At 35.6% G+C, this 19,793-nt stretch overlaps 1 protein-coding gene across 7 annotated transcripts in view; it reads right to left on the reverse strand.

Moving 5' to 3' along the window:
* The window catches only part of NSD (Nuclear receptor binding SET domain protein), a 136,619-nt gene that overhangs the window by 73,984 nt on the left and 42,842 nt on the right, over nt 1–19,793 (reverse strand). Inside the window, exon 1 of one of the 7 annotated variants that reach the window (XM_081734598.1) lies at nt 4,512–4,674. The exons of the other annotated variants lie outside the window; for them this stretch is intronic. Within the exon in view, the coding sequence (XP_081590724.1) occupies nt 4,512–4,549 (38 nt within the window). The 5' untranslated portion in view covers nt 4,550–4,674. Of the gene's footprint in view, nt 1–4,511; nt 4,675–19,793 lie in introns of those variants that run through there. 7 annotated transcript variants of the gene reach the window in all.

The raw sequence follows: 19,793 nt of genomic DNA on the forward strand, positions 1-19,793 counted from the left end.
AGTTACAGATTTTATTATATTTAGTCAGAAATTCTACATAACTTTTATTTTGAAATGCACGGATCTTCTGTCGTTAAATTAATACCACTATGTTGCGTCTTATATGAAAGTATAACTTTTTTTTTTTCATCAAAAATAGTACCGGATTATGACTCAATTTACCTTGGAATTATTAACAATGCAACAACGAAGGTAAAGGAAATGGGTAGACCCTATATTTAAAATGTACTATTCCTGAATTCGCACTGTAGAACTGAGGACAACCGCACTCTGGATCGCCAGCCACTGGATTCGAAACCCGGACCTCCCAATAGCGAAGTAAGAAAAGTTAAAACTAGCCTACGCTCGCTCGGTAAACCTAAATTCAAAACCTTCAAAATGCTATTTGCTCGGAAGATTATTCAATATCCTTTATTTCCTATTAGCCGGGATTAATGGCGTGATTATGTTGAGTCGAAAGTGTTGTGAAGAATGGTCTACACTGTAAGGATCAGTTTTGCATGGCCTTTGCATAGGATTTGATTAGCGGTCTACGTTAATACATCCTATCTTATAACCTAGATGTTGAACATGCATGATAAACACATACATTCATATGGACCAATTTCACAATATCCCTTTCACATACCGTACAAATGAGTTCCTCTAAAATTTTCGCCGAGTCATGTAAAGTTAATCGTTAGCAGTTTAGTGGTTTTCACGATCATTTTCTCACATACTGTGAGGCCTGTAACTTAAAACCAAACAGATCGCAATTTTCATACGTATGTTTTGGCTTATGTTTGTGAGCGAAATTACCTCCCAAACATTGATTATAACACGAATTGTTAAAGAGTCTGTATTGGATGCAATAGTAAGATGAAATATATACTAAAAGTATAGTCACTAGAAAATGAAATCTTTGAGTTTAACGTCTCACGTTTATGCCCTTTCGGTTAAGGGAGACGGATAATTAAAACAAATGAGTGATGATGGAATCAGTGAAATAAGAATTTGAAAGAAAACATGAGTACCCCGAGAAAACCTACTGACACGATGTTGTTTACCACAAACTTCCCCAGAACCCTACCCCATGCACTAAAGGGAAGCGCTCGAGCGCTCTACTGCTAAGCCCCCGTATAGTCACTAGAGCTAGGAATTTTAGATGCAAAATGTTAGTTAAAATGGGGGCAAAACTTTGGGGGGAAGGAGGGGAATGCAATTTTCAAATGTAAATACTCATACAAACAGTACCAAAGCAAATCTGGGTTTATAAAAATGAAAGTCACAATATTTGTAACTTCGTATCTCTTGAATCCCGCGACCGATCTCGATCAAATTTTCAACATAGAATGAGGTTCCGGCCTGGATGATTTTATCATTTTACTTTGACGGTGTAACTTTGGGGAGGGCGAGATATTTAAAAATGATCAAAAATGACCTACATTAAAGTCGAATCCATAGTTTTCGGGGTCACTGAGACGAACAGTGACATTCCGATGCCGTTTAAATACAAATTCAGCTCTTTTATATCCAAAATGGAACTATTTTTCCCGTGCGAAGAACGGGTATTTTGCTAGTTATAGCATATATAAGGACACAAAACTGACTTGGCATAGGTTTAAAAGCTTTTCCACGCACTAAGGCTATGAAATGGAACCTAAACGGGATACAACCATAGCTCGGCACTGTATAAAGGGAAAGTACCCAAAACGGAATTAAACTCGAGACCAAATGCACAGGAAACACGATTGTGCATGAGTAAATAATCGCTAGGCAATACCTAAATATCACATCGAAGTTACAATGAACTTCCACGCAGTTTATAGGAATTCATCAAGTGCTAACAAGGAGAAATCGTATGAAACAGTTTTACGTTTTATACCGGTAATGTATATGTGTAAACAAATTCAAAAGTAACTAAATTTTACATGTAATCCTAAGTATCAGAAATATATAATTGCAACATTATTCCATAACTTATTTTATATGTAAACAGTATTACTACAATTTTAAAATTTCTCGTTGACCTCACTAAAGTTCGTTGTTTTTCCCAATCCAGTGTCTTTCCTTGTACTGAATTCATTCCATACCGGTAGTTTTTGAATGTATTAATGATCTTTGCAATTGCATCAAATCTTAAATTTAAAGTAACGAAATTGCACATAAATAACATGAATTACATGAAATGTTTAAGCACGCTGTCTCACGAATACTGCTGAGATATATTACTTTATACCGCCTAATCGATTTACCTTGTACTATACTCCTTTAAATGCAAAAAACAGTAAATGTCTCACGCTTTTTTTTTTAATGTAAAACTTTCTTATATCAATATTATAAGTATTGGTTTCGCTATGCCTAATCAAAATTATAGGTTTAATCTTAATATACCGTGCACTTTTTCATTTCCCAATATAATACTACACAAGCTGGGTCGACTCAGAATATACCTGCTGTGCATCAGCACAGTAATCTACTGCTGAGTTTAACGATTTAATTCAACTACTAGTACGAATGATAAATTAAAAAAAGAAAAAACTTCTATTTACGTTGATCACAATTTAAACCTCAATACTATACGGCCTTTGATATGCGTGATCTTTGACAGACTTATTAGTACCTGCAGAAGACAACTGTATCGTTTTCATTTTTAGGAAGTACGGTCGTATCCCCGATTGCGTGCAGATTATCAAAATGAAGGCATATTGTTTATTTACACAAATATTCTCCGAATGCCCTAAAAACTATTATTATATTACCCATCCTTGCCCAGATAAAGAATTTACGCACCTCCATGCAACTACTACAAATATATTATTTCTTCATATTGATCACCTAATGCACCAAAACCCATTCTATTCTCATAAGATAGGCCTTTCTGACCCCTGAAAAGTGTGGGAGGCGGACAATGCTGAAATTAAAGTTCTAACGTTCCACGATTATGCCCTTTAGACTAAAGAAGGCAGAAGGTGAATGGGTGTGAATTATTAAGGAATGACTAGTGGAATGAGAAATCGGAGGAAATTAGGAAATTCCGAGAAAACCCAAAATCTGGGTAATACAGATGCAGGAATGAGAATGTGAAAGGACACGGGAGTATCTCGAGATAACCCACGGACGTTGTCCGCCACAATTTTACTTAGCCGGGAATCGAACTAGGAGTCTTTCGGCCCAGAGATAAGTGCTCAATCACTGGGCCATCTTGCTCCCTAGGTGAATAGTACAGAAAGTGTGTGTACCCATGCCCGTTGTAATGTGTATGGTGCTTCTCTTATGAAAGATTTAAACGGAAACGACAATATACTTTATACACTTTACTCTAGACAAAGTACGTGGCATACATATGCTAGTTTGAGTGTGTCTTTATGACATAACATGAATGCAAATTGAGAGCAACTGATCATACAATAAACTGCACATAAAAATCTATTACTTCACAAACAGAAGTATTTAAAGAACCGATATACGCAAGCGGAAAAGCTATAATTATAGTAATAAAGTAGAAATAACACGTAAGATAAAAAATAATGAATTTTTAAGACACACTAAGATAATCACTGCTTGCTCTATGTATAGTTCAATATCTAGTATCCGTTGTCTAAAGCATTTTAACGCCCACTTATTTCAAATACCATTTGCCCTTGCGCCTTCGGAGCCCTAACCCAATGTGCCACTCTCCTAACTTCGCTCCCTCAGGTGTCTCTACTTCCTTCAGTTACAGAATAAATCTCGTCATACAAGTATGACTTGCAGCAAAATGTCACAATTAACAGAATTCAGATATTTTCTTATTAATGTTACAAATAAAAGGGTATTCTGAAACCATTCTATATGCTGGGATATTCTAAATCTACTCGGTAATAATTTTACTCGTAAATTTTCCGAACAAGGTTTTTATATTCTTGATCCGTGGAAAGATTGTTATTTGAATCATAGAAAATAAAATCAAATACATTCTGTGCCCGTTCATGAAAAAATGGGTCCTGAAATTCACTTCTCTTGAACGTGAGATATAGTAATGTGGAATGGTCCACACCGTGATAGTTGATTTTACATCTGTACCGAATTAAAAGTCCTAACGCGGTACCGTATGTTTATTGTTGGTCCTGTCCTTCATGATCTCGGTGTTGTATAAACAAATCCAAAAGGAAACGAGTTTAACAATATATATATATAAACAATATATATATATGTATTGTATATATATATATATAAACTAATCCAAAGATAATATGTTTTCCTCGTCACAAAATACTGATACTATTTTTGGCGAAGGGAAAAATATATTTGCTCCCGCGTGTACAATGAAAAATGAATTTCGCATATATTTTATTTAATGATACGTCATTTAAGCTAGTTCATAAATGACAAATAGCCTCTTATAAATCGTATTTTAAGTACGCCTGCGCATACTTCAATAATAGCGGAAGCAGTTCCTAGTGGTTAATATATAATTTCCCGGGCATTTTAAAATATTACATATATTTCATTTCTGTTGCAAAGTTCTCGCACGCTCTACCCTGACTTACCCTTGTTCATCAACAGCTGCTTCCACGCTGCACATCATCCGTGATAATTATTCCTAGGGAAAACTTCACATCACAACTGATGTCTTCCAATTTAAAAACACGCTATTCTTATTTCCACAGCCACTGCGTCATCGAGAGCAAAGGTACATCTGCCAATGTTGCCAGACTTCCGGTTTTCTTCTCAATCTTTTTACATAACCAACAATTAACCCAGTCTTTCCTCAGTACCTGGAGTAGCCCTTCAAAGGACAATATTGTGAATTGACCTGCACTGGTTCTTGGATCGGGGACTTGTTCCTGTATCTCTCGGCGAGGCGCTTTCTTTGCATGACGCTTGGTAACTGGACGACTGCACAACTAACGGAACCGGAGATGCTAATAATCGATCGCCGTCTCACTTTGCAGTTCCCTTTACATATGTGCTCAAATTGTTTAAAGATCAAAGGTATTAAGGTTCTAAAGTTAAAATTTCATTTCCCCTCATAAAACTTACTAACAACAGTATCTACGATTATCTTTTATATATATATATATATATATATATATATATATATATATATATATATATATATATATTAGTGGGCTGTCCTGTTTCTTTGTACAATATTTCCGATTTGGGTAGCAAAAGATCAGACTTTTGAACAGAATATCCTACATACGGATTAACTAAACACGAATGTTCATTTGCTTTTTTCTTTCTTTTGGATTTGACCGAAGTAAAATTTATATATTAGTTTGGAAAGAAAGAAACAAAAGAAAGGACCAAGTATATAATTTGTAGCATATAAGTAGTTGGTGTACACTATATATCAATTGCCAGGGCCGGCGCGAGGGGGGGTCGAGCCGTGCCATCGCCCAGGGCGGCACGTCTAGTGGGCGGCAAAATTTGGAAAAGAAAAGAATACTATCAAAATATAATGGTTCGTAATAGGCCCACATGGAAAGATAAAATTGTGTTTACCTGAGAATGTAATTAAACTGAATTCACTCACATTCAGGAAAATACTCACTTAGGAAATTGAGAGCATTCTCCCTCATTTTCAATGATCAAACTACTAGCCACAGGTATCTCGTTCAAGATATTCTATTCCTATATATTGTAACGCTCCTCTCCAAGTATGCAAAAGGTACAATCCCACTTGAGACAGGCGGTTCTAGCCTACAACACCTAGAGACATTTAGGTTCTAGCAGCGAATTTTTAACCAATTTACAAATTCTTCATATCTTATCAACAATATATATTTTAGAGAACACGTTATATATAATTGTTTTTATATTTAAGCAATATAAGTTTGACAGCGTCATGGCCAAACACATTAAAAGAACCATGGGAGGACAAAATAAATACCACCATTACTATGGAAAAGATGTTCAAAATGAAATTATTCCAATACTTAGTGAGTAAATTGCAGGTAAAATACTGTCTTTGTTGAGAGCTGCAACCATAGGCGGAGCTAGGAATTGTCTACTGGGAAGGGGGGCAGAACTTTTGATCGGTCTCGGAGGTCTTGGTAGGTCGCCATCTTATAGGTAACATTTTTATTTTTTGTCAAAAAGTTTCGGGCAATACCCCCTCATCACTCCGCCCATAGCTGCAACATATCTTATATATAAAAGAGAACGCACAAATCCTTTGTTCCCTCATCACGCTAATACGGCTGAACCAATTTCTTTCATTTTTGGGGGGTTATTAGGATTTGGACCCTAGATGGTTTTTATCATATCACTTTAATTTTCAATTACCAGTGTCTTGAGATAATTGACCATTCAAGTGTCCATAACGTACAAATCCTTTGTTAGTTCATCATAGGTAAAAATAAACGTATTTATATGCAACCCGCATGACCGTGTCACTCGGCGGGTTAACATAAATGACAGGCGATATAATGTTAACATTTACTGCAATCTACTATGGTTTTTATCATATCACTTGAAAGCGAAAAAGTAAAAATTATCTAAGTAACAAAGTTTATTGCGTTCCGGGGTGACCGCAGCGAAGCGGGGCGGGTTAACATAAATGACAGGCGATATAATGTTAACATTTACTGCAATCTTCTATGGTTTTTATCATATCACTTGAAAGCGAAAAAGTAAAAATTATCTAAGTAACAAAGTTTATTGCGTTCCGGGGTGACCGCAGCGAAGCGGGGTGAACGCTGCTAGTTATAGTATAAAACTAAACTGTACACCAGATATTTCTGGCACAGAGCAAATGATAACAATCGTTTTGTACAAATTTTACAGTAATGAAGAATGCCTTGTAATAATTTGCGAACACTTTCTTGATTTCGTACCAGTAACAGACACCACTGGTCTAGGACTGACAGAATTAATAATCAAACAGCTAAAGAAAATGAACTTCGTACCGAAGACAAGAAGGGCCAAAGATATGACAATGGTTTCAATATGAAAAGCAAACATTCAGGTATTCAGAAGAGAATATTAGAAATAAATTCCCAAGCCTTTTATGTTCCCTTACTAAACTTTGTAGTTAATGATGCAACCAGAACACCTCAGTCCACCGTTTCATTTTTTGTATAGTTAAAAAAAAAAGTTTATGACTTATTTTCTGCGTCAGTTCAACGTTGGGCCATACTAAAGGAACATATTAGCAGCCTCACTTTAAAACTATTCAGCACCATACGGTAGGAGAGCCGAATTGATGCTCTAACTCCATTTAGATATCAAATAGGGGAGGTTTATGATGCCTTACTTCAAATAAGTAATGACAATAGAACAGATAGAATGGTCGCCTACGATTCTCTACGTGCAGCAAACCAGCTGCGTGACTTTACTTTCTTTGCTCATTCGTTATCTGGTAAGACTTTTCACTCCACATAAACATAGTAAGCAAAAGTCTCCAAAGCTTTGATTCTCATGTTTTGGATGCAGTCGGGTTTCTTCAAAATATATCTAAATACTTTGAGAGGAACAGAAATTATACAAAGTTTCAACCTTGCTTAATTGATGCGATGGAGTTGGCATCAGTATTAGATATGGATGATCCACGGATAGGTAATATAGTGCAAGCTCAAAGTCGAAAGAAGAAAAGACAGTGTCAGTACGAGGCAGAGGATGAAGGTATTGAAGATCCGCAAAACAAAATACAAAATCGATTTTTATTACAAAGTTCTAGACGTGATTGTGTTAGTTTTAAGAGAAAGGTTTGGGCAACTTAAGCATCACAGCGAGTATTTCGATTTTATTTACGATATAAGTAATCTGAAAGATATGCTACCTGAACTTTTGTCTGAAAAGTGCCTGCATTTAAATACGCGAAGAATCGGAAGATATTAACCCCAGTGATTTGAAAGACGAACTGAAACTATTATCGGCCTAAAAGTTGAACAAAAGAGACTAAAATTAATTACGGAATATGACTTTGCTCCCAATGCCAGTGTTGCACTTATGATTTTGTTTACCTTACCAGTAACAGTGGCAGGTAGAGAAAAAGTTTTTCGAATCTTACTCTAAGCTTATTAAAAACTGTCTACGTTCTTCCATGTCTGAAACACGCTTAGGTGGTCTAGTGATGATATCAATGGAACACGAATTGGCTGAAACATTGGACTACGCGAATGTGATAAAGGAATTTGCTCATATCAAAGCAAGAAAAGTTTTTTTCAATTAAAGTATGTAAAATGTGTGTATTTCTATTGTGTTTTAGTACGCTATAAGGCTTAGGCTAACCACTTACTTTTGCCGTAATATCTGATTCACTATATTATCTTCATGCTCCACATTATTGGAAACACCTTTTTCGGTCTAAAGCATATATATATATATATTTAATTTTCTGTATACCCTGCTGTATATCACGTACAGCGAAATCGATCATACTGAATATTGTGTCATGTATGGAGTTGTTTAAATATTATGTAAGCATTCGAGAGAGGTAGTTCAATTTTGTGTTTACTTTTCCTTTTCATCCATATTAAATATGATATGTTACTTTTTCTTAATACCTGATGGTCCTCTGTCGAAATAAGGTTTGCGGATTAAAGAGGCGGCATTTGAAAGCACTGCCCAGGGCGGCAAAACTGCTAGCGCCGGCCCTGTCAATTGCTTATTGACTATATTATATACATATGTATATATACACACACTATCGCTCAAAAATTTCGATAACACCAGATTTTTGTAAGTAATTATTGTAATCCTATTATTTTGGCACGAGAGCTTTACTTCCTTTAATGAGATGTACTCCTGCCTATAGTGTCAAATTTGACTATTGAATCGAGGTCTGAGAAGTACTGCAGATGATATGTCAAATTATAATTCTTAAAATTGAAACCAAATAGACAATTTTGATCTAGATATTATGGAAGGTGAGGCAATATATTAGTTTTGTTTGGAAAGTGTAAACACAGAGGGTCAATGCAGTGACAAATATTTGAAAGAGAAAGTTGTTTTTAAAATTTTGCAGTTCCTTATAGCTTGGTGATATGCTAACGTTTAAAACGCCAAATATACTATACTTTAAAGTGTTTACGATGGTTTCGTATGCTCCATTGTTGCTCGTTGAAATAGTAATGTAAAGAGCATTACATATACGCTTCCACTGACCGACACCTAGGCAGAGAAGGATGTATATTGACTGTCGCAAACATTTTTCAAAGAATGTCGTTTTTAGCTTTTCTAAAAAGCCAGTATATCTATACGGTACAGAGAACTGCAAAATTTGGAAAACTTATTTTTCTTTCAAATTTCTGTCACTGCATTTACACCGTTCAGCAAAACTGTGTTGCCTCTTCTAGCACAGTTTTGTTTATTCTATGTAATATCTATATGAAATATCCTTTTTTTTTGGACCTCGGTTTTAAGAATTATAATTTGACATATCTGCAGTACCTCTGATGCAGGGCAATAAAGTTCTTGTGCCAAAATAGGATCACAGTAGATGCTTACAAAAATCCGGGGGCTCGAAAACTTTTGAGCGGTAATATATATATAAAATGTAGAAGTATTTTTTCTGTCGAGACGTAATTTTGAAATTTTATTTTATTTTTTATCCAATTATTTTTATGGTTTTATAAATATATTCTTTTCATGTGTAAATATCTAAACATATATCATTCATGGATACGGTAATTTTTACAAAGCAACCGTTAAAATAAGCGTAGAAATGAAATTACCATCCACAAGAAATCTAATTTTAAATCCCACGAGTTATGCCTTCTAGATCAAAGATACGGGTGATTAATGAAAGGAAATCATTATAAAATATTTTTTGGAATGACAATGTGGGAGACCTATGCACACGATGCTGCCCAGAATAGAAAAAAAAAAGCGAACTTTCTCAAAAAGGAAAAGAGATTCATCTTCACTCTAAATATATGAGCGAACAAGCCTCCAAAAGCTATAAGAACGTACAATTCATGTTTTGAAGCTACAGTAAGCGAAAGTCTTCATATCAATAATAATTTACAATCTCATCCTCTAGAGAAGAGCTGTCCAAATGGCGGTCCCTCAGACCATTTTCTGCGGCCCACAAAGCTCTCACGACATACGATTGTTATTTCTGATAATATTTTCATTTATGTTCATTCTTTTAATGTTTCCACTCTTTTTTCGAAATAAGGCATCCATCCATTTAGCGCTTCAGTACAACAAAAAGGCCCGGACATCCAAGGCAACACTGGAGTCGGTAATGTAGCTATAGGCAAGGCATCGTTGCTGAAAGGAACGATTACTTCAATTAACCAAACCAAACCAAACCAACCATACCAATTCACCATGAAAATTGTGAAGAACTGCTGCAGAAACTGCCTTGCAGATTCTTCTCTTTTACATCTTCTGCGGCTCGCAACAACAGGATTGGATGTAGATATTCCAGCCCTTGTAAACTCTCCTAGTCATCCTCATTTATCACATTGAATGTAATATTTCAAATACATTTTTATATTTTTCTTTTGTAGTATAATAATAATAATAATAATAATAATAATAATAATAATAATAATATTAATATTAGCTGCGGCCCTCCACCTTGCTAGCAAAGACGGTTATGGCCCTCAGGCTCATTATAATTGGACACCACTGCTCTAGAGGTACTCTCTCTGGTTTGAATGTTCATCTGAAAATGTGGGTACATCGCAAATAAAGCTGTAAATTTACTAATACATCAACGATATTTTCAATGGAATAAATTGTTATTTCGTTGCAAAGCTTTATCCACTTACTAGTGTCCAACTCAGCATTTTTCAGTGGAAAGAAAATCCTTATATTTTCATTATATTATAGTATAACAAAAGAAGAGAAAGGAAGATTTTAGTCGCTTTGTTCCAAAAGCAACATTCTTTGTATGTGAAAAGCAGGACAGGAGGAATATGCTTTCGAAGCTCAGGGAACCGATGATATAATAACAATCAAATTCTTCTTTATTTGATAAATGTTTAACTGTGATAATGATAACTGTTTATATTTCTAATATATAAAATGTAGTTCTTCATGATCCAACTCCTTAATACGTTTTAATAAATATACTTCAAGAATGAACATTTAAGAAGTGGTTAAGTGGTAGTTTTTGAAGAAGTTGTTTATATATATATATATATATATATATATATATATATATATATATATATATTATATAATCTAAAATATTGTTAAATTCATTTCAATAAAGGTAACCAAGAAAAGTTCTGTCGCTTTTTCACCCACCACTTTCGAACATCGATATGTCACCTAAGACATACCTGCATTTTGCACCTCTACTAGGGATTTGAACTGGCGTCCTCTAAGGTGATTGTCCAAGGAATTGAACTGGTGATAATCGGACGGTGCAATGTCCAGGGAGTATGATGGATGCAAGTGTTTCCCATCCTAGGCGTAGAATGGTATCCCGGCCACGTGGGGCTTAGCGTTGTCCTGTAACGGGAGGACCCTTTTGCGATTCAGAAGTGCTGGCTCCAGAGTTTTGAGTTTTTCTTAAACACAGCTCAACTGCTGACAGTACACAGTTGCATTGATGCTCTGACCAGCTGTTAGCAGTGCCCGATACATGATGCCGCGAGCAGTCCACCAAACACACAGGAGGACCTTCTTCTGATGCAGTACTGGCTGGTTTCGGCTGTTTTGGAACCTGTTCATGAGATGGCGCCGTGGAGCTTCGTACAGGGCTCACTTCTCATCACATGTCAACACCCTGTCCAGAAATGGTTCATTCCTCAGACAAGACAGCGAACACAGGTTTCTGCCCGCGCTGCCTTCTGGCCCACAATCAAATCATGTGGGACCCATCGACCCAATTTGTGGTGCTTCCCAATTTGATGGAGGTGCTGCCGAATGGTTTTTCCATTCATATTGAATTCCGTAGTTTCTCACATGTCTGGCCACTGTTTGCCTCAATTGCTACCTGAAGATCTTCATTCTGTACATGTGTTGATTTTCCGGCACGTGGTGCGTCTTCGAGTGTTTCGTCACCGTCCTTAAACTCGTTAAACCACCGCCGCACCATCCGCGCAGTCACGACATCCTCACCATAGGCCTGGCATATCTTCCGCTTCACTGCAGGGGCATCTGACCCCATTTGATCTCGTACAGCGTACACGTCTCTGTGAGGGCTCATGTTCACTCTGTCGTTACACAAGTTCATGGTGTAACTGAACTGCTACAACCAAGTAGTATGTTGGATAAACCCACACTAACAACTGACCTTCGCCTTATCTCCATTTGCATTAACTCACGGTGTAAGGGCCAATTCAATACAGATCTCTACAAAAAGCGATAGAACTTCCTTGGTTACCTTTATATGTTGCCCTCTATTTATTTGCAATCACTGAATAATTAAAATTAAGCACTAGACGTGATTTAGAGTTTGTGTAACTTTTTCACTGTTTGAATTTAATTCTATCTGCACCTACGAAGGATATGGTGTAATGAAGTATAGGTTGTTTCTTCCATTTCTCAAGTGTCAGTCAAATATTTTGAAGTAGACTTGGTGTCGTGTGGCAATTTAAAGGCTGTACACGTTAGAAATTACCAAAGCCACAAACATAAATATAGCGTCAATGAAAGTTTAAAAGTTGTTCATATGACGACCAGAGATGCAAAAAAGCCGGCTTTTTAGAATCGATTTTTAATTTTCACACAAAAAGCTTTTTTTTTTAAAAAAAAAAAACGGAAATTTTGTGTTTTTCATGATTTTTCTATCTAAATAGCTTTCTTATAGTATATTCTATAGTTAAGTAAGATATCATGACCTAAATGCCATATTTCGCTTTTGAATTCACTATCATGATGGATGGAGCATATGTTTTATGAATTAAACATAAAGTACGTAGTATTTGAGAGCAATTTTAGAGGCTCTATAACTTCTGAGTTATCGACATTTTTTTCTTCTCTAGATCCTTTCATTTTTAATCATCCGTGTTTCATTTCTTAGAGCTTAGTACTCTAGCTCCTAGCACATAAGTTAAACTTATGTTTTTGGATCAAAAGATACAATATATTTCAATCAAAAATTTTGTACGCATCATATCCGAAGAACTGCATATAGTGCAGCCAAACCCAAACTATCACTTAATTCAGTATAATGTGTTTATTCTGTAAAAAATACTAAAACAAGATTTAAAAACTAATTATTGACCAAGATCGCAATCTTTTGATACATTTTTCGGATCATTCCTAAAATTCTTGTTCAATATATCCGTCAGAACGTACGTTTTTCCATACCTCTGTCAGAGCGTACTTCCACAATTGTTATACTGTACCTCTGCAATAATTTAGCAAAAACCTTCCGGATACAACCTTGAATATGTTTATATGATTCTTTATAAACCATTTCATACAAATAAGTAGCGGATTTAGAAAAGTATTTTAGGAAGTGTGTCTCTGATTAATGTTTGTTTTTTCTAAAGAGCCCTAATGTTTATTTAGGAGGAGCTTGAAGTTTATGACTACAGGGATAACTAACATTTCATTTCGTTTGTATATTCAGCAATAATCTTCCGAATACAACATTGAAGAACATTTTATACTGATAATCAGTGGTGGATTTTGAAAAGTATTTTGGGAGGGGATTTTCTTTTTCTTTTTTTAATTTCTAGTTTGTATTTAAGGGAGCTTAAAGTTTATGAGAAAAGACACGACTAATAATTCGTTTGTTTCAGAAATTCCGTAATTTTGGGGAACAGACGTCAGTCCGAAAGACACCCCCTTCATCCTAAACCCCTTCGCAAATCCGTCACTGATGATAATTAGTAATAACAACGACTTAAAAACAATTAGAAATGAAGTCGACGAGGACTCCCAGTACACGCAGTATCTCTACATTTATAGATGGAATTAAGAAAAACTCTTGTCAGAATGGTCGAGTACGGAATTGAATCCCAAACTTCCCGATAGAAGCGCAAAAGCTAACTACTCACTCATGGTTGTTGTGCAGTTGTGCTTGATTTAGCTCAAATGAGTTTCGTAGTCTTTTACTTTCTTTCTTTCTTTCTTTTTTTTAAACAAAAAGGGGGAGAGTTCCATAATGATATGTTCAATTCCTCTTGTTAAAAAATTCACAAATCTTCAGGACTGAGTAAACCATGATGCTGGTTATATATTCTAGAGCCTTGGAAACTACTACGCTCAGATGAACAGTTTATTTCGCATATGATCCATGAACAGAAAATTTGGTTCCTTCCTGATTCTAAACCAATTCATGGTTTAATTTTCGAGGTTTTGTATTATTATCTGCATCAACTACTAATTATTTTTTTTTTTTTCTGTAGAGAAGCGAAACAAAGTCTTCCATATCAATTTAAAGCATAATTTTGAAAATAAAAGGTCAAAATTTCCTAAACAAAAAAGCGAAGCAGAAAAAACAGTTTCTTTCCCAAAGTTTTTTTTTCCTTGCATCTCTAATAACGACAAAACTAAACCCCACAAGCCTCAGGTAGGGTGATTAAACTGGTAAAATGGAACACTGAACTGTTTTTCACATCTAACGATCTTCTATTACATCTTCAAGTATACCTGATTTTTAAGAGAAAAAATGTTTTGTACGTGCAGAAATTAAGTTGAAATTTTGGTTGGAAGGTGCTACCTCATATTTGAGATATGACTATACTAGACAGTCTTCAAGGATTATGAAGCTGAAGGTTTAGACCAGCACTACTTCCTACAGTCTTGTTCAAATAATAATAAAAAATTCTGACCATCTCTCTCTCTTGAAACCATACATAAGAAACTAATGTTTTCGAATGAAATAAATATCTGAATTAGACACACATTATTCCCCTCTGTTTAATTTTCTATACAGAAAAAATGCAAGGGTTTTCCAAAGAAAGATGCTTGAAGACGTTATTATGAACAAGTTGTATATTATTTTGTTTCCAGAAATATTTATTAAGAGGCAGAATTTCTATGTTGCATTTACTGTCGACTAGCTGAAGTGCCCATTTTTAACAGGGAGAGAAAACCTGTATGTAAAATATTTGAAACTTTCCCCCTTAGAATACGCATTGGGATTTAAATGGCATCAGGATTGTTACAATTTATCTCATCGTCTCAGAAAACCATGAACTGGACGCTAATAGAGGGAGTTTTCCATTGTTTTTTCGTCACCCCTTCCCGTTAACGATGTCAATGGAGATTAATTTTGACTTAAGCAACATCGGGATTGTTTTCATCTCAGCGACCCCAAAAACTATAGACTGGACACTAATATAAGTCGTTTTCGATTATTTTTACATGTCACCCCTTCTTTTCCCGATGCCAATGGGGTGTACATTTTTACTTAAACGGTATCGGGAGTATCACTGTTTATCTCAGCGCTCCCTAAAAATATGGATCTGATACTAATAACGGTCATTTTCTTTCTTTTCTTTTTTTACATATCACCCCTTCACACCCTCCATTAGGAATTAGGAGTGTTACTAGTCATCTCATCGTTTCCGAAAACTATGAATTTGAGACTAATATCGGCCGTTTTCGATTATTTTTACATGTCACCCCTTTTTTACCCCCACCTCTCACCTCTATGCCTATGAGGAATGAATTTAGGCTTCAATGATAGCGGAAGTCACTATGCAACTCAGCGACCCTTAAACTATGGGTTGGACACTAATATCGGTTGTTTTCACTATTTTTTTTTTTTTTTTTTACATATACCCTTTGTAACCCCATCCGTTACCCCCATGCCAATGGGGAATAAATTAAACCTTTAATACATCAAGTGTGTCACTATTCACATCAGTAACCTCAAAAACTATGGTCTAGGCCAGGGCGCAAATTTCAAAGCCAGAAGCACTCACCAATCCAAAAATGATGGTCATCAGTATCTCTCACGTACAAATTATGAGTTCTTCCCCGCGAAAATTTCAAAACCTGACAGATTCCTTATAATCAATTTTGAATTGGACAATTCATATACATATGTTAAAAATATCTTACCTTAAGACCTCACATTTGTGTAACGTTCTTTCTCTGCACTAAAGTACAACTTGTCGATTGTAGTTCTCGGATCAAAGTCCTTAAGTGAAGGGCCATTGATGGAAATTATCAGTAAATCATCCAGTGTGTCAGTTTTCAGTGAATTCCTGTAGGCAGTCTTAACTCTGTTGAGACTGCTGAAGCCTCTCTCACATGAAGCAGCACTCACAGGTAAAACTGCACAAAATGTGACAATTGCAAGCAAATTTGGGAATCTCGTAATGAAGTTTTTGATTGAGGGTGGGACAGGAGGGGCGAATTATTACGTTGTAAAAACTTCACCTTCCATGTCCGTTGTGAAGACTTCACATTCTGTGTTTTTTCTCTCAGTGATAATTATTTTCGTGCGAAACAAACTGCGCAACCATGTAAGTTTAAGCGGAAACGATTCCTACTGAACACTGGTCGCCAGCTGTAAATTTCTACTCGCTAGTGGCGACCGGAAATTTTGCGCCCTGGTCTAGGCGCTAATATTAGTCGTTTTCGATTATTTTTACCAGAGGTGATGTGGACCCACTGACCCACCACCCAGCAAAATACATTTTTATCAACTCTGACTCATGATCCACTCCCTTCTCCCCACTGACTTTACTGAGTTTACACTTGTAATAAAATAAGGCTGTGAAATTATCACTAATCGGAGTTTGAATGTCTACGGTCAATCGTTCAAGCACTGCTTTATTACAACACCGATAGACGTGACCTTTACGATATAAAATGGTAAAGTGTTTGTCATGGAACATATTACGATGTATTTCAATTTAATTATCATATATTGTTGAATTACTGATACTTTTCAGTGAAAAATAGGGTGAAATTTGTAAGTCTTAAATTAAGGTAAAGTAGAACAATATAAAAGGGTAAAAAACTAAAATTTTTCATATAATTAAGCATATCCTACAAACTTAAAATTCCCATGTAATTAAGCTTACAGCACAGATTTTATGTACATTTTTCCACACAGTTTTATGGTTTGATTGCCTTGTGCATTGAACGCTCCATATATTAAACACAAGCTTCAGCAATTATTATAATAGAAAACAATGGATATAAATGCGGAACACTGTAATATTTGTTTCTCAACTAATATCGATCATTTTCGATTATTTTTACATATCAACCCACTACCAATTTCCCGTGTGTGAAAAGTGCCCTACTCCATTAAAAGAGAAGTTTAAAAAAAAAGCTACGACACATTCTGTTTATTTTTAATAAAGAGCGAATATACTGAATTTCAGCCCCTTAAGTTAAACGGTTTCTGAGATACTCAATCCTTCGCAAAAATTCGGACTCCCACTCCCTCCTTAGGATATGTATGAAAGCGATATGATATCTCAGTTGAGACTGGGGCCTAATTATATACCAAACGTCATTTCACATGACTTTCTTATTTGGCCGTGATGATCATACACACACAGTTACATTCAATTTTTCATATAATAATTCATGTATTACATGCCATTCAAAAATATATTTTTCCACTAGTCAGCTCCTCTAAAACGCACAGACTATGTCTCGAAAGCCGCTGCTATTATTATATTACACATATCAATATCCAAAAGTGCCTGGAGTTTTTTTTTTCCTCCACTTACATATACTCATCTCAGGTAATAAATAGAACAAATGAAGAAGAAAAATGGAGGCTTTGAAAGTAAAACGCAGACAAATCACCAGTGTTCAGAATATGCTGTCTACAATGCACTAAACAGAATAGGTCTTAGAATGGGTCACGGTGGGTACTCTTGACCACTTGACCCACAACCGACTCCATCTCGAATTTTTACATGCCATCCTTATCCCCACGCTTTAAAAAGGGGTGCATTTTAACTTAAAAGGCATTGAAAGTGACACTGTTCATCTCAGCGCCCCAAAAACTATCGATTTTACACAAATATCGATAGTTTTCGAATATTTTTATATGTCGCCCCCTTTCTACCTCCCACTTCTCGCTCCAAGCCGATGCGGAATTAATTTGGCCTTGAATAATATCTGAAGTGTCACTGTTCATCTCAGTGGCCCCCAAACTACGGATTGGATATTAATATCGGTCATAATCGATTATTTTTACATGACACCTCTTCGCCCTCCGACCTTGCCGAAAATGAACAGAAAACCTATGTTAGGCCAAGGGTCACTTATATTTCAAAAATCATAAAAATCGGTTCAGCGGTCTTGCAGGAGTCAGTGAGAAAACTACATTTTTATCTATGCAAGATTAAAAACACTTAGGACACTAGAATGAAATGTGGTAACGTTTTTTAACCTTTCTACGCCCGCCAGATTCGAACGAAATCGTAGACTCTCACGTTGGAGACCCTGGTAACACCCCTAATTATCACAGTCATGATTGATACATCGTTGGAAAGCTTATGGAACACAGATTCCAACGAGGTAATATTTGTGCAGATGAATTCAGTGAAAAGATATCTTGTCTTATTTGTAAACCGTCCAGAAAATAAATGTAATTTACGTTAAAAAAAAAACTGAGAAAAAATGGCTAACTTTGTCCCCTTTCGTCCCATTGAGCAACAAGTATACATACAGTGTATTACCATATAGTGAACTACTTCACTGCTTCACGTACCAATTTTCATGAGCGTACCTCCAAGGGTAAGAATGACCCCGAAAAAAAAACTTGCGAAAAAAAAAATGAACTTTACCCCCTCCGCCGTGGTAACCCTACATACATAAAATGCATATCGGGGGAAAGCTCCATCCTTCACGAGCACATTGATACCAAAATTATCTTCCTAGATTAATTAAGGGCTGAGATATTGAGGTTTAAAACCGTAACGCAGCAACTGCATTAATGGGCGTTTAAAGGCTAATATTGGTTTTCGGTCATTTGCTTTGACAAGAGGATATTTACGCCGTGGGCATTGTATGTTATAAAAAATAACACTGTTTAATATGAAGCTTCAAGTCAATGAAAAAGTGCGAAAGGAACGATTAATTATGGCTAACTACAGTCAATGCATATAATATTAAAATTCTATTATTATTATTATTATTATTATTATTATTATTATTATTATTATTATTATTAATAATAATACTCTGAACATAAAGTTTTACTTTCGAAAGAAACTGATTCCAATATTTTCGTCCAACTGTGCTTCCTTTCATTAATAAACTTTACATTCTTCTTTTATTGTCGTTAATGACAATGATTTACGGAACAAGAGCAAAAACATTCGAGTGCTTTCAAAGTTAATGAAAAATTTCGATTTTCGCTGATCGCGCTAATAAATTGGATTTATTCGAAGAAAACAAAGTTGCCATAAATCTGATATTATGTCATCTAAGACATAGTTCTCTGTAATTCCTAATGGCCTACTAATACAATACCTTAAATAAAAAGTGTTAAAAACAGTATATAACAAAAAGATATAAATAAAATCGGAGTTTTTTTCTGAAATTGTTATTATTAGATAGATATTAGATAGATATTTTGTTGTTTTCCAACATTCTTTATTTCGACGCAGATAGAAGGGTAAGAGTGGATCTTAATACCAAGTGGCTGGCTACCTATTGTTGCTTGCTTACATAAATGTTTCATTACTATTTAATAGGGCATTTCTTCCGTTAAACCCACGAGCTTCTCAACAGCGCAATAACCACAGTATGAATATATCAGGTTAAGTTTGGTTTCGTTCACTTACTTAGAACATATGTTTGGCGTGGCAGGTCTTATTGTAACTTAACTCATTCAATAGTTACCCCTGACATGGTAACTCACTGGTAGAATGCTTACCTCTGTTGCGTGGGATTCCTTGTTCGATCCCCGGCTAAGTGAATTTGTGGGACAACAGGCAAGTCTTTACTTTGGGCAAGGCAGTGACAATAAGCAATGAATC

Source organism: Thermobia domestica, chromosome 12 (genome assembly GCF_964235325.1).
Source record: "Thermobia domestica chromosome 12, izTheDome1.hap1.1, whole genome shotgun sequence".
Classification (NCBI taxonomy): domain Eukaryota; kingdom Metazoa; phylum Arthropoda; class Insecta; order Zygentoma; family Lepismatidae; genus Thermobia; species Thermobia domestica.